At 32.4% G+C, this 15,000-nt stretch overlaps 1 protein-coding gene across 5 annotated transcripts in view; it reads right to left on the reverse strand.

Annotated features, from left to right (window-relative positions):
- LOC135201058 (uncharacterized) overlaps positions 1-15,000 on the reverse strand; it is a 167,585-nt gene that overhangs the window by 60,049 nt on the left and 92,536 nt on the right. For all 5 annotated transcript variants that reach the window (XM_064229918.1, XM_064229919.1, XM_064229921.1 and 2 more), the window contains exon 2: positions 4,992-5,181. In XM_064229918.1, the coding sequence (XP_064085988.1) occupies positions 4,992-5,165 (174 nt within the window). In that variant the 5' untranslated portion in view covers positions 5,166-5,181. The remainder of the gene's footprint in view (positions 1-4,991; positions 5,182-15,000) is intronic.

Raw genomic sequence — 15,000 nt, forward strand, 5'->3', positions numbered from 1 at the left:
ACATTTCCTGCAACTTTATACAAAAAAGAAAATGAGAGATATATATATATATATATTATATATATATATATATGTACGTATATATATATTAATATATATATATATATATATATATATATATATATATAAAGATCTGTATTTTGTAAATATAGATCTCATCATAACCTTCAATTAGATTTTCTCTCTCTCTCTCTCTCTCTCTCTCTCTCTCTCTCTCTCTCTCTCTCTCTCTCTCTTCTCTTTTATATAAAGTTGCAGGAAATGTAGGACGTGTTTTGCAGCATAAGTATATAAAACCCTAAGATTTGTGAAGCTCTCTCTTCGAACTTTACATGCAGTATAGTATCATACACTCTATGAGAGGAAAGTTTGAGAATTTATAACATAACTTTAATAAGGTAGTATGTTAAAACAGCTCCTGTTTTATTTATACATCTTAAAAACTGTTCTTAGGCTATTTTACTGAGCTTCCAAGATCCATATATAAGTTATTATTATTATCATCATTATTATTATTATTATTATTATTATTATTATTATTATTATTATATTATTATTATTATTATTATTTTATTTTTTTTTTTGCTCTATCACAGTCCTCCAATTCGACTGGGTGGTATTTATAGTGTGGGGTTCCGGGTTGCATCCTGCCTCCTTAGGAGTCCATCACTTTTCTTACTATGTGTGCCGTTTCTAGGATCACACTCTTCTGCATGAGGCCCGGAGCTACTTCAGCCTCTAGTTTTTCTAGATTCCTTTTCAAGGATCTTGGGATCGTGCCTAGTGCTCCTATGATTATGGGTACGATTTCCACTGGCATATCCCATATCCTTCTTATTTCTATTTTGAGGTCTTGATACTTATCCATTTTTTCCCTCTCTTTCTCTTCAACTCTGGTGTCCCATGGTATTGCGACATCAATGAGTGATACTTTCTTCTTGACTTTGTCAATCAACGTCACGTCTGGTCTGTTTGCACGTATCACCCTATCCGTCCTGATACCATAGTCCCAGAGGATCTTTGCCTGATCGTTTTTCTATCATCACTCAGGTTGGTGCTCGTACCACTTATTACTGCAAGGTAGCTGATGTTTCTTGCACAGGCTCCAGTGGAGGGCTTTTGCCACTGAATCATGCCTCTTTTTGTACTGGTTCTGTGCAAGTGCCGGGCATTCGCTTGCTATGTGGTTTATGGTTTCATTTTTCGTATTGCACTTCCTACATATGGGAGAGATGTTATTTCCATCTATCGTTCTTTGAACATATCTGGTTCTTAGGGCCTGATCTTGTGCCGCTGTTATCATTCCTTCAGTTTCCTTCTTTAGCTCTCCCCTCTGTAGCCATTGCCAATTGTCATCGCTGGCTAGTTCTTTAGTCTGTCTCATGTATTGTCCGTGCATCGGTTTGTTGTGCCAGTCCTCTGTTCTGTCTGTCATTCTCCTGTCTCTGTATATTTCTGGGTCTTCGTCTACTTTTATTAGTCCTTCTTCCCATGCACTTTTTAGCCACTCGTCTTCACTGGTTTTCAGATATTGCCCCAGTGCTCTGTTCTCGGTGTTGACACAGTCCTCTATACTTAGTAGTCCTCTCCCTCCTTTCTTTCGTGTTATGTATAGTCTGTCCGTATTTGCTCTTGGGTGTAGTGCTTTGTGTATTGTCATATGTTTCCTGGTTTTCTGATCTATGCTGCGGAGTTCTGCCTTCGTCCATTCGACTATTCCTGCGCTGTATCTGATTACTGGCACTGCCCATGTGTTTATGGCTTTTATCATATTTCCGGCGTTGAGTTTTGACTTGAGTATCGCCTTGAGTCTCTGCATATATTCTTTCCTGATCGTGTCCTTCATCTCTTGGTGTTTTATATCCCCTCCTTCCATTATTCCCAGGTATTTGTATCCTGTCTCATCTATGTGTTTGATGTTGCTCCCATCTGGTAGCTTTATCCCTTCAGTTCTCGTTACTTTGCCTTTTTGCATGTTGACTAAGGCGCATTTTTCTATTCCAAACTCCATCCTGATGTCCCCAGATACAATCCTTACAGTCTGGGTTAGGGTATCTATTTCCTTGATGCTCTTATTATTATTATTATTATTATTATTATTATTATTATTACGACTAATGAGACCGTGCAAACTTTCAATAACAGAAGTGGAAATACTCATGAGTAAAAAAAAAAGATAAAAGTACGAAAAAAATGTGTAGTAAAGCTAACAAAAACTATAAATAATTGTCCATCATCAAAGCAACTTAGGCACGATTTAGTTACATACATAGAGAGAAATTGCGATACAAGTGAAAAGGGTATTAGGAATTTCGGTAAAGGTCCGAGCCGAGCCTATCCTTCGGCAAAGTAGAGAGAGAGCTTTTCAATGACAGTACAATCACAGGTGATTCTGTCATTGTACTGGTAAAATGGCATTTCATAAAGTTTCGGGTAAGAGGGCTAATTATGTCCTTGTGAGAAGTAAGCAAGGTTTTACAACACGTATTGAACATTGCAGCTGAATCTGCCTTATAGAATTTTCAAAAAGTATTAAGTAATACCAATAATTTTCACTTGCAAATTGAGAGAAAAGAATTTTCAGAAAGCATTGAGTACAAGAGTTTATTTTGCCTTGGGTGGAACAGAAAAGGTGTTTTAAAGACTATTGAGTTACAAGGCTTATTCTTCCAATTGCAAATGTAGACGAACCTTTTCAACGGAATTGAAAAATACAGTATTCAGTGGTTTTCCCAAGTGAGACGTAGAAATATCTTTTCTAAAAACACTGAGTCATACACCGGCTGATTTTGTACTTTTGTGAATTAGAAGGACTTTTCAAGAAGCATTGGAAAATATACAGTTAATTTTGCCTTGTTCAAAGTTAACAGTTCATTTTGCCTTGTACAAAGTAATATATAACAGTTGATTCTGTCCTTGTGCAAGGTAGAAAAGCTTTTAAAAGCGCTTCGAATTATGCAGTGGATTCTGCTTTGTACGAAGAAAAATCTTTTGAAAAATTGTTTAGAAATACTAAAGATGATTCCACCCCGTGTGAAGCAGAAAAGGCTTTATAAAGTGTATTGGGTAATGGAAATGATTCTGAACTTGCAGAAAAAGTACCAAGTAACTGAGACGATTCTTCCTTGTGTAAAGTTGAAAAGGCTTTTCAGAAAGTATTGAATAGTGGGAATTAATTCTGTCTGGTATGAAATGGATATGGTTAAAAAAATATTCTCTCTTGCACTAAGAATAAAATACTTTTCTGAAACTAACGAGTACTACCGCTAATTGTACCTGTTATGAAGTAGAATTTGCTTTTAAAAGACTATTAAGAAATGCATACAATTCTTCCCTTGTCCAAAATAATCAAGGATTTTCAAAATGTAAAGAATAAATAATACAGCTAATTATTTTTTCAGAGAAAGTAGAAAAAAAAACTTTTCAAAAAGTATCAATTAATACATTCAATTCTCTATTTCTATAAATTAAACAGGGTTTTTCAAAAACTAAATCGGCAATAAAGATTAATCTATCCGTTTTGCATAGCAGAAAATGTTTTTCAAAAAGTATTCAGTAACGTTGCCGATTCTTTTTTTATGTGAAGTAAAATTAGCCTTTCAGAAAGTAATAAGTAAAACAGATAAATTTTTCACCCTGGCGAGAAAAAAAAGTGTTATATAATACGTATGATCTGTTATTTTCTAAGTTAAAAAAATCACAAAAGATGGAGTTACATATACAAGTGATTCGGTGGTTCGTTTCCAGTGCTATAGAGAAAATTGTTCCCAAAATTTAACATGAAAGGATTTTCCAAATGAAGGAGTATTAGAAATAATTTTTTCCTTGTGAAAACTAGACAAATCATTCTAGACCGCAATAAATAATACAGCTGATTATGTCTTTTTGTAAAAAGGGGAGAAATGTATCAACTCATGCAACTGATTCTGCTTGATTCTGTCTTTGTGAAGAATTCAAAAGTCTTCAAAAAGTTTTGAGGTAATACACACAATTCCTCTCTATGCAACATAGAACATTGTGTAAAAGTAATAAATAAAACGTTTGAATGTTGTTTGTGGGAAGTAAATACTGCTTTCCCAAAAAATGTTAAGTAGAACATAATTCTACCACGTAGGGAAAATGATAAAACATAGTTGTACAGCTGTTTCAGAAATTGAACAATGTAGAAGAAATGTTCCCCCAAAAAAATACCGTTAAAACAACCTTTTCTGCTCTTATGCAAAACAGAAAAGAATTCCAAAAAGTATTGAGCAAAACACCTGATTTGCGTTGTCCAATTCAAAAAGGCTAATCAAAAAGCCTGGAATAACATAGCTACCTGTTTATGACTTTCCAATAAGTATGTAACGATGCAGTTGAGTCTGACATGTGCATAACAGGAAATATTTTTCATAATGATGAAGTTTTCAAACTTTACCATGTCTTGCTGTTGTTTCCATTCCTATGCTGAATACAAAAGAAAAACTCTTCTTCAAAATAAACTTACTTCTAAAGTGTAATTAAGAAGATTAGCGAAAGAAACTAACAGAATAATTTATAATTATATTTCTATTTTATCTTGAGAGCTGGTTAACACTACTATGAGTTAGATTCAATTTTTTATGCTCTCGATTTACCATCGGGGCCCACAGTAATTGGTCAGCATATCCGTCTGTCTGTGTCTGTCTGGCCCACTAAATATCCATCAGTTCATCTGTTATCTGCTAAGCTTAGTTTATTGAAGCACCCTAACTTTTGTACAATATGAACATAAAGAATTCAGCAGATTTGGAATGCACACCCCACTAATGAATTCGATGAGCCAATTGGGTCGAGGTCAGGGTTGGTGTCAGTAATACCCTGCAGTTATGGGATTCACAGGAACATCTTTTTTCATTGAGCCTTCTCTGGATCGGCCAGTTGTCACCCTCATCAACCTATGAATTGTGCAAAATTAGGAAATAAATAAAAACAGATTAAAACTCAATAAATATAGAAAAAAAATGTCCTACCATACAGTGCGTGTCTGTAGAGGCGCAGTGCTGTGACTGGCTCAGTTCATATTTGATGCAGTTGTTGCATTTGTAGCAGCGGAGGGAACTCGCCCCCTGAGGTCCGCAGCCCAGGGTTACCAAGAAGAACACTGCCGCTACAGCGGCTGCCCAACGCCAAGCCTGCCAGCCCATCGTAGACCTTTTTTTACTGGAAAGAGAAAATGAGGATCCAAGTAATGTGATGCTTATTATTAAGTAATAAAGTTATTCGGTACATAAAGACATAAATAGCTATAAATAAACTGATAGATAGATACCGTATTCACTATACCTTCTCCCAGGAGAGCTATTGTTAAGTGCAACTGCATATCTGTGGTTTAATATTGTGAGTATATAAAAAAAGACTTTCCTTCTGAGTTTATTGAAATATCTGCGTCATATTTTGGCTATTATATTTCAAGACGATGCAACAACTTCTTGGAAAAACTACATGAACAAGACCGTCAATGAAATTCTCGCTAGAAATAAAAATAGATGGTTTCATGCCCTTTTTAGACATTGTTGTCACACCTTGACATTTTTAGAGTATATTTAGAACATGTTAAAAGAGTTTAACTTATGCACATTATTTTTCAGAACACTATATTTATGTAAAAATCTCTATTGCGTGAGTATTGCCTGTTGTCAGTCCCGAGTTCCTGGATAATGGACTAAAGAACAGGAAAAAAATATGTAAGGTCTAATATTTGCGTTTCTTACTGTTCAGTTTATAGTGAAAGTAACAGAAAGATAGAAATTACCCAAGAACACACTGTTTTGCCTCATATCGTCGGCTGAGTTAGTCAAATCATTGTTCAAAATATTCAATATAAAAGTGATCTTTTCATATAACAGTAAATACAAGCTTTAGGATTAGTCTCACCAGAGTAGTAATAATTGTGTATAGAATAATGGCATGTCTGGACTGTGATTCATTTTAACTGGACCAGACAAGAAAGGGAATTAATGTTTGAATAAGTCACCCTAAATATCAACTTACATATGGCCAAGAGGATAATGCTGATTTTGAGCCCCTAAATGAAAAATCACCCAGAACTGTTTGGTTCCATAATAGCATGATTATAATAGGTAAAACTATTGTGTCTAGAAATATCCATTAATTTGCATCAATACAAAGGAAAATCAAGCGTAGGTGTATGCACGCTTGACCTCACTTTGCACAAGATGTTTGAAGTAGATTTAAAAAGAAAATAAAGATTGTCGGTCATCTGGTTCGATGTCCTTTGCCTCGACATGTCTTATCCAAGTACTCGAGTTAATCCTAGGTCATCTTTTGTTCCATTGTAAGTAGCTTACATGCAACTGCCTTGAGATAAGGTGAAAGGTCTTTCATTCCGTTATTCAACTTTCTTCGTGGCCAAATAGTCACTTTATATTTATATCACACTGTTATTCCCTTGGGACACGTATTCTTTTCATTGCCTTGCAGCCTGCCCTTGCTTCATATGTAACCATTTTCTCCAAGAAACGCTGCTCTTTAGGAATTCATCTCAACTTCCTGAAGTCTACATGAGGAAGTACTCCCAAAGTCATTACTACCATTTCACTTCATGACGCTCGTCAAAGAACCTTTCAATGAGCTGAGTACTCCAATACAATTATACATACATATATATACATACATGCATACACACACCCACCCACACAAACACACACACACACACACACACGCACACACACACACACACACACACACACACACACACACACACACCACACACATATATATATATATATATATATATATATATATATATATATATATATATATATATATATATATATATATATATCCAATGTAGCATGAAGGAATGAGTACTTGGGAATATCCTTAAATCCACGGTAGAAAGGTAAGTGAAACAAGGAAGTGGAAAAAATGCTTTCACAGCATATTCTACATTTTCAATTCACACTGAATATAAACAGCTTCTAGAAACTTGCTGTGTAAGATTCTATGTTTATCTTTAATCAAAAATTGTACTCTCAGGTAGATGGTGTTGCTATGGGTTCTCCATTAGGACCTTTATTTGCAAATTTTTTTATGTCTTTTTTAGAACAAAATTTTTAGACTGCTGTCCATCGTCCTTTAAACCATTGTTTTACAGAAGGTATATAGACGATACCTTTGTTCTTTTTAAGTATCAGTGGCAGTCCACCCAGTTTTTAGATTTTCTTAATCAGCAACACGAAAACATTAATTTTACTATGGAATTGGAGAAAGAAAATTGTTTACCGTTTTTAGATGCTTTAATCGCGAGAGTTAATTCTGTTTTTACTGCTGCCGTTCACAGAAAGAAAACTTATACAGGTCTTGCAAACAATTTTTACAGTGCTTGTCAAACCAGTTTTAAATTGAAAACCATCTATACTTTAGTGTATAGGGCTCTTATTTCATAAGAAGTTTGAATTTCTAACTACTTTCTTTCGACAAAATTCATTTCCCAAGGATCTAGTTTTTATAATTGTCAATAAACTTTTAACTAATTATTTTCATCCTGCCACACCGGTTTTTAATGTTCAGAAAAAACTTATGTATGCTTCAATCCCTCATATTTCTAACTCCAAATTTTCACATAAACTGAAACAAATTATTGAAACAGAAAAACATTTCATTAATTTAAAATTGTCATCAAATAATTCCAGTAAAATTGGCTCCTTGTTTGGCTTCAAGGACCGTCTGCAGCCCTTCATGAGATCCAATGTGGTCTATAAGTTTACATGCCCAGGATGTCCTGGTACTTATATTGGATCAACGAAAAGGTTGCTGCAGATACGTTACTGCAGTCACTAAGGGTTTAATTTTAGAACGGGGCAAAGATTGAGCAGACCAGAACACACGAATATAAAAAATCATGCTATCAATTGTAAAATTGAGGTCAAGAAGCAGCACTTTACCATATTAGGGCATTCTAAGGATGCAGATTATCTGACTACCTTAGAGTCATTATATATTAAAAGTCTCGTTCCATCGTTAAATGGTGATTGCTCTTCTGCTCAACAATATCTGGCATAGTCGTCTTTGGGGGTTTGTGTTCCTTCTTTGGTCACTGTATTCTTGCGTTGTACCCGAAGGTTGGTGTAACAGCATTTGTTTTTACTTTGCTCCTTTTTTTGTCTTTTAATGGTTTTTTAATTGTCATTTTAAGAATCCAGTCTGTCATTTTGCAGACATGATGCACATAGTCATGTGCTAAACGTTTCCACAAGAATAAACTTCTTTTAAACATCTTTGTGTCTTCGGCTTTCCTGAATTGATATATACATACACACACATTTATATATATATATATATATATATATATATATATATTATATATATATATATATATATATATTATATATATATATATATATTATATATATATAATATATTATATATCATATTTATAATATTATTAATATATTTATTATATATCCAAAGGATAGATGGAATATAAGATATATATATATGGATTCATATATATATATATATGATATATATATGAATATATATATATATATATATATATATATATATATATATCTATATCTATATATATAGTATATATATAGATATATATAGATATAATATATATATATATATATATCTATCTATATATCTATATATCTATATATATATATATATATCTATATGTATATATATATATATATATATATATATATATATATATCTATATAGATATATATATATAGTATATATATGATATATATATGGGATATATATATAGATATATATATATATATATATATATATATATATATATATTATATGATATAAATATATATACATTATATATATATATAGTATATATATATGTACAGGGTTTCAGAATTAGAGACCCCCTCTACAGCATTAGGTATTTATTTAAGTTTCTCTCCGAGTATTTAATATTTTTTGTGGCCTCAGTCTGCCTGTACCACAGCCTGCATTCTTAAGGGGTATGATTTCAGCAAATCATAAAAAAGCTGAGACTCAGACTCCATTTCCCTGAGCACTTTGGTCTCCTCTCTTCGCAGGTCGTCAAGGCTTGGTATACCATCATAGTTCACTGTGTGCACTTCAACACGTTCCTATAAGATATTACCAATATTTTCACACACATTAAGGTCAGGGGAGCTATTCCTGGTAATTCACTTGACGAGAAGAAATCGATACCAGACTCGAAGCAGCTCCTGTGTCTGAAGAGTCTTGAAACATGGTTCCTTATCATGCAAAAATGTGACTTCTTCAACAGATAACACATTTTCAGGATCTCTGAGGAAAGGAAATACTCCACCAGTAAGCACAGTTTCTCTGAAGTATTTGCTATTCCATGACTGTCCTTTTTCTTTGATGATCCACATTAACCGTTTGGCTTTGAAACTGAGAAAAATTCCCAAACATTCAGCAAATTTCACGGCTTGGTGATAGCGCATGTCATCTCTGATATCAACTAACTTTGCAGCCCAAATAATGTCATTTTTATGATTTGGATTCCTGATTGTGTAAATGAAGAATTCATCTGATGCGGCAACATAGAGAAAGTCAGCTTCATCCCAATCGTTAAGAAATGAACCACAAATCCATGCACGGTCTTCTCCCTGTTGCTGAGTGATGTTGGGCCTGCTGATAAAATGAAATGGCTTGATACCAGATTTTTTCAACTCACAATATACAGCACTATAGCTTCTCTTCTTTCCCCTTTTTGTTTCTAGTTCAAGCTCCAATTTTTGTAAACACTTTCATGGTCTACCCATTGTCCTCAGCTATGATGTCTTTTGACCTCTGAGAAAGGACTTCAGGCCCTCCAAGATTCTCACTCTTTTTGCAATGACAGTCATATGGATGTTTGTTCTAGTTTCTTTTAACAAAGGATTCATCTCCTTTAATGTATTTAGCTATCCAGGAACGTGAAATGAAGGATGCACCAACATCCCTGGCCTCTTTGAAGGTTATAGTCTGGATTCGGTCAATCCATCTGATTTCCTCTAAGTCGTTAGCCATGGCTGTATCTAACCCCGTCACTCAATCTAAAAATACAAGAAATGTAAAATAAAAAAAATAGCTCAATAGAAACTTAAGATAATGTACTTGGAGATAGGCTATAGCAGAAAACTTCATAACTTTCCATTTGTTCTGTGGAGAGAGAGAGAGAGAGAGAGGAGAGAGAGAGAGAGAGAGAGAAATCATCTACTATATGAACGATTAACCCGAAATCACTTCGTGCCACGATAAGAGAGATGAAAAGGTAGGTTAGTAGTCTGCTACATTTGCAGATAAAATGAATATAGATAAACAAACGAGAGAGAGAGAGAGAGAGAGAGAGAGAGAGAGAGAGAGAGAGAGACTAACACTAAGATTTTAGTTAATGGTCTTTTTTTATGTAAAAGATCCTGTATATCAAGAATATTATCATGTAAAAGACTATTTAAAAAAATGAATTGTCAGCGTTAGAATATTAATATTTGCTCTCAATGTATCTTTTTCTTGTATGCTTTTCAGATTTTCAAATACATTAACACACAAAAACACACTCGGACAACGGAAGAATACAGCGACCTGGAAACCCTCCAAAAGATGGAATTCGTTTGCTAGACTGTTCAAGCACGATTAAACATTTCTAGAAATTTGAATAGTTCTCGGAATTCTAAATAATTCTTTACTCTCTGAAAATTTAAATAGATATTTAATCTCTGTAAAAGCTCTTTTTTTTTTTTTTTTTTTTTTTTTTACGAATTTCACAAATATTGCATTCTTCTAATTTCAAAATGTTTGCAATCTACACAAAAGGGTTTCTTTAATCTTTTTAAAGCTTTATAATCTCTTTAAATTTATTTTCCAAGTTTTAGAAACTTTTAGAATCTCCGTAAAATTACATCTCTAAATTTGAGAAAGCTTTCCTACTTTCTAGAAATGAATTTATAAAAAAATCAGAAATCTATGTAATTTCTGGAAGTATATTGCTTTGATTTTTAGAAAGCATTATAATCCTTGTGAAAGTGTTGATCATAGTTTCAGATATCTATGTTATCTCTGTAGGATTATTTCTCTTAGTTTTAGAAAGCTTTGTAATCACTGTGAAAATAATAATATAAATTTCGGAACTCTGCAACTTCCTTAAATGTGTATCTTAACACTTTAGAAGTTTTACAATCCTCTTAAAAGTGTTGATCTCACTTTCATAAATATCTGTAATCTCCCTCAAAATATTTCTTTATATCTAGTAAGTTCTGTATTCTCTGTAAACGTCCATGTCGTTGTTAGACTAGAGTTTGGGTCTGTTTCCACTGTTCTTGCTATGACGCTACTTTTTAGAAATTTTTTTTTCTGTGCGCTGCAGTTCATTTTCTTCACAAATTTCTTTTTAGTGAATCTAATTAGATTTAAAACCACAGATCTTGGATTCCCGTTTAAATTACGAGTTGATACAAAATTATTTTCTTTTTGGGGTATTTTTAAACTTCTTGCTGCAAACTTCATTCTTGAAAGGTGGAGACGACTTGTCATGTTTTATAAAGAAGGCAATGGCTTTAAAACACTCATATGTTGTCACTGCTATTAGAAACACGGGGAGCTATGCTTCTTGTTGCGTTTTGCGTCTTTCATTTCTAGTTGTCTTCCAAGAACTTGAGTTTTGAGTGGGTAAATGGAAAAATAACCCCATCAAGCAACATCAGCAGTTATGGTGTGCGTATAACTTGGTTACCTCAGCTTGGCCTCATGATTCATGTTGCTTCTCTTAAAAGCTAACGACTATCAGTCTCCAAAAGGCCTTTTGGTACACACGCCAAGGTAAGATTTGTGGAGGCCAGTAGTTAGTTGTCCACCACAGCTATCCACTCCACGTTCGGAGGAAATCACCTCCTCTAGTGCTAACCTTCTCCTTCATAAATAAATAAAGCCAAAGTGCAATCGGGGGGCTTCTGCATTGCGTTGTGAAATGTCACGACGATCAAGAGGTCAAGAATAAAAATTTCAAGATGTCACCGGACTGTTTTAAAGGTGACACTCTTCAGAGGAAAGACGTCGCCTCTTTGATTTAGGAATGGTCGACGTCCCTTTTTCTTATTTATGCCCCCAAGAACGGAAATTTCATCATTAATATCGCCATTTGATTGGTCTTTCTAATTAAGATTGAATATCATGCTTGCATATTTTCATGTTTATCTCTCTTCGGCAGAAATGTTATTGAACTTCTTTCGTAACATTTTTTAACGTTTCGTTTAGGTGGGTGTTCTTTCTCGATATATATTTCAGGAATCTATTTTTTTTAAAGCTTTTTGTTGGTATTTTCAGCATAGTTTGATCTGAATCTTGCATCATTGTTCTTTCCCTTTTAGATTGTATTTCCTTCATAGTGCTATCATTTTAGATGGTGTTTTGCATTTTTTTCTTGTAATTCTCAGTTTGGCAGATATTGTTTTTCACACATTCAACTTCATTCTTTATCACCATTTACCCATCTCTTAATTAATTGCACCCTCACATTGGTCTGCAGCAAGTTACTACGGTATAGCGAAACTGATCCGCTGATTTCTGCGACTCTGTCAAATCGCGATGAGCCTCTTAAGCTCATCGAAAGCAGGTTGCACTGGCAGACCCATGAGCTGTTATAGTGTAAATGCTGTGCAGATTAAAACAATGTCAGTGTCTCCATATTCAGTGATACTTTATTTCAGACTCGCAAGGTGAAATAGAAGTGATAATTCAAGTTTAAATGAGGCTTGACTTAGGTTCAACATTTTCAAACGTTCCTAGTTTTCTAGTTGGTATGTCATGAAATTAAATTTTTTTCCATTATTTTAAAACCACATTCGATATAACGCCACCTCCTTTTATTGCAACAGAACTAAATTAAGTGAGATAAGATTATACAAGATCGTTGGACGAATGGAATTGGAATGGGAAGGTGGGAAATGGAATACATTGAAAGGTAAATGCTAGGGCGGACACACTTGCTACTCTCGTGATTCCTCAATATATCGTATTTTAGATCACCTATTTTAGAGCTCCCTCTCTCTCTCTCTCTCTCTCTCTCTCTCTCTCTCTCTCTCTCTCTCTCTCTCTCGGCATCGTCTCACTGAACTATGTCAGATTCCATTTAATGAATTGGTGCATAATAGACACTGATCCTAATATAATAGTCCATGCTGACATAGGTTCATCTTAGTCTAATAACAGCTACAAAGTCATTGGAAGAGAAATGAAAAGCATAAATGTCAGCAAAACTAATACAGGATTTAGTAACGATTGAAAATTGGTGTCTTTAGACCTTGGAGAAAGCCATGGACTAAACGTTTAAGGTGTCTACTTCAACCAAATATTTTTCTCCTCTCTGCCTGTCTTGTTACTACTACAACTACATATACTGTTCTTATAGTTATTGGATTGCGGTGTGGATGAACACCTTTCAGATATGATTATTGGTTTCTTTTTTTCTCCGGTAATGTATTATATTGAAGATTGATACAGGATTGCATAAAAATGAATATCCAGAGTCCTATGAAAACAAGAGGGAGAAGAATGCACTATACAAGAAGAGAAAATGAACTTTATAGCTTACCTATCACGTTTTTGTAATCCAATTAAGAAACCTTAATTAAGGAAGCTAAACCGATAAAATGTTCTCTTTCTCTCTCTCTCTCTTTCTATATATATATATATATATATATATATATATATATATATATATATATATATATATATATATATGTATATATATATCTAATATATATATATATCTATATATATATATTATATATATATATATATATATATATATATATATATATATATATATATATATATATATATTTATATATATATATATATATATATATATATATATATATATATATATATATATATATATATATATATATATATATATATATGTGGGTATATATAAGCGAATTCCACAGGAAAATGATAGTCAGAAATCCAAGCGCTTCATCTTTACTCAGACATTGTCAAGGAGTTAACTGCTTGACAATGTCTGAGTAAAGACGAAAGCACTTGGATTTCTGACTATCATTTTCCTATGGAATTCGCTTATTTTATGAAGTCACGTGCATCTACCTGTGATTTTTTTAAGCATGTGTATATATATATTAATATATATATATATATATATATATATATATATATATATATGATATTATAGTATATATATATAGATATATGTATATAAATATTTATATCGATATATATATAGATATATATATAAATTAGAATATGTTATATCTATATATATATATATTTATATTATATATATATGATTATATATATATATATATATATTATAATATAATATATATTTATAGTATTATATTATATAAGATAGTACTCTATAAAATATATCTATACATATATATATATATATATATATATGATATATAAAATATATATATACTATATATATATATAAGAATATATATATAGATATATATAGAATATATATTATAGATCTATATAAATATACATACTATATATATAATATATTTATTTATAAACATATATATATATTATAATATATATATATAATAATATATATAAATATATGTATATATATATATATATTATATATAAAATATATATATTTATATATATATATATATATATAAAAATATATATAATATATATATATATTATATATATATAATATCGTGACGAAGTGCTAAGTATCTGGTTACTACATTTACCAATCAAAAAATAGTTACCTCACCACAGCCGGACACCTGAACCTTCATCACAGGTAAAATACGACTGAATACTCTAAAGGCAACAGTGATCCCTTAAACAACTTATCAGTATTACAGAAAACCAGACTTAGGTCATTAAAACAGGTGTGAGGTTATCTTATATGTAATTAAATTAATTAAAGGGCAACTTTTAAAGTTTAAGTATTTCCCTTTAAAAGTTTAAGTATTTCCCTGGTTTTAAAAGTCTAAGTATTTCCATGGTTCTAACTCACTTCAATTAAATTGA

The sequence above is a fragment of the Macrobrachium nipponense genome, chromosome 27, assembly GCF_015104395.2.
Source record: "Macrobrachium nipponense isolate FS-2020 chromosome 27, ASM1510439v2, whole genome shotgun sequence".
NCBI classification, from domain to species: domain Eukaryota; kingdom Metazoa; phylum Arthropoda; class Malacostraca; order Decapoda; family Palaemonidae; genus Macrobrachium; species Macrobrachium nipponense.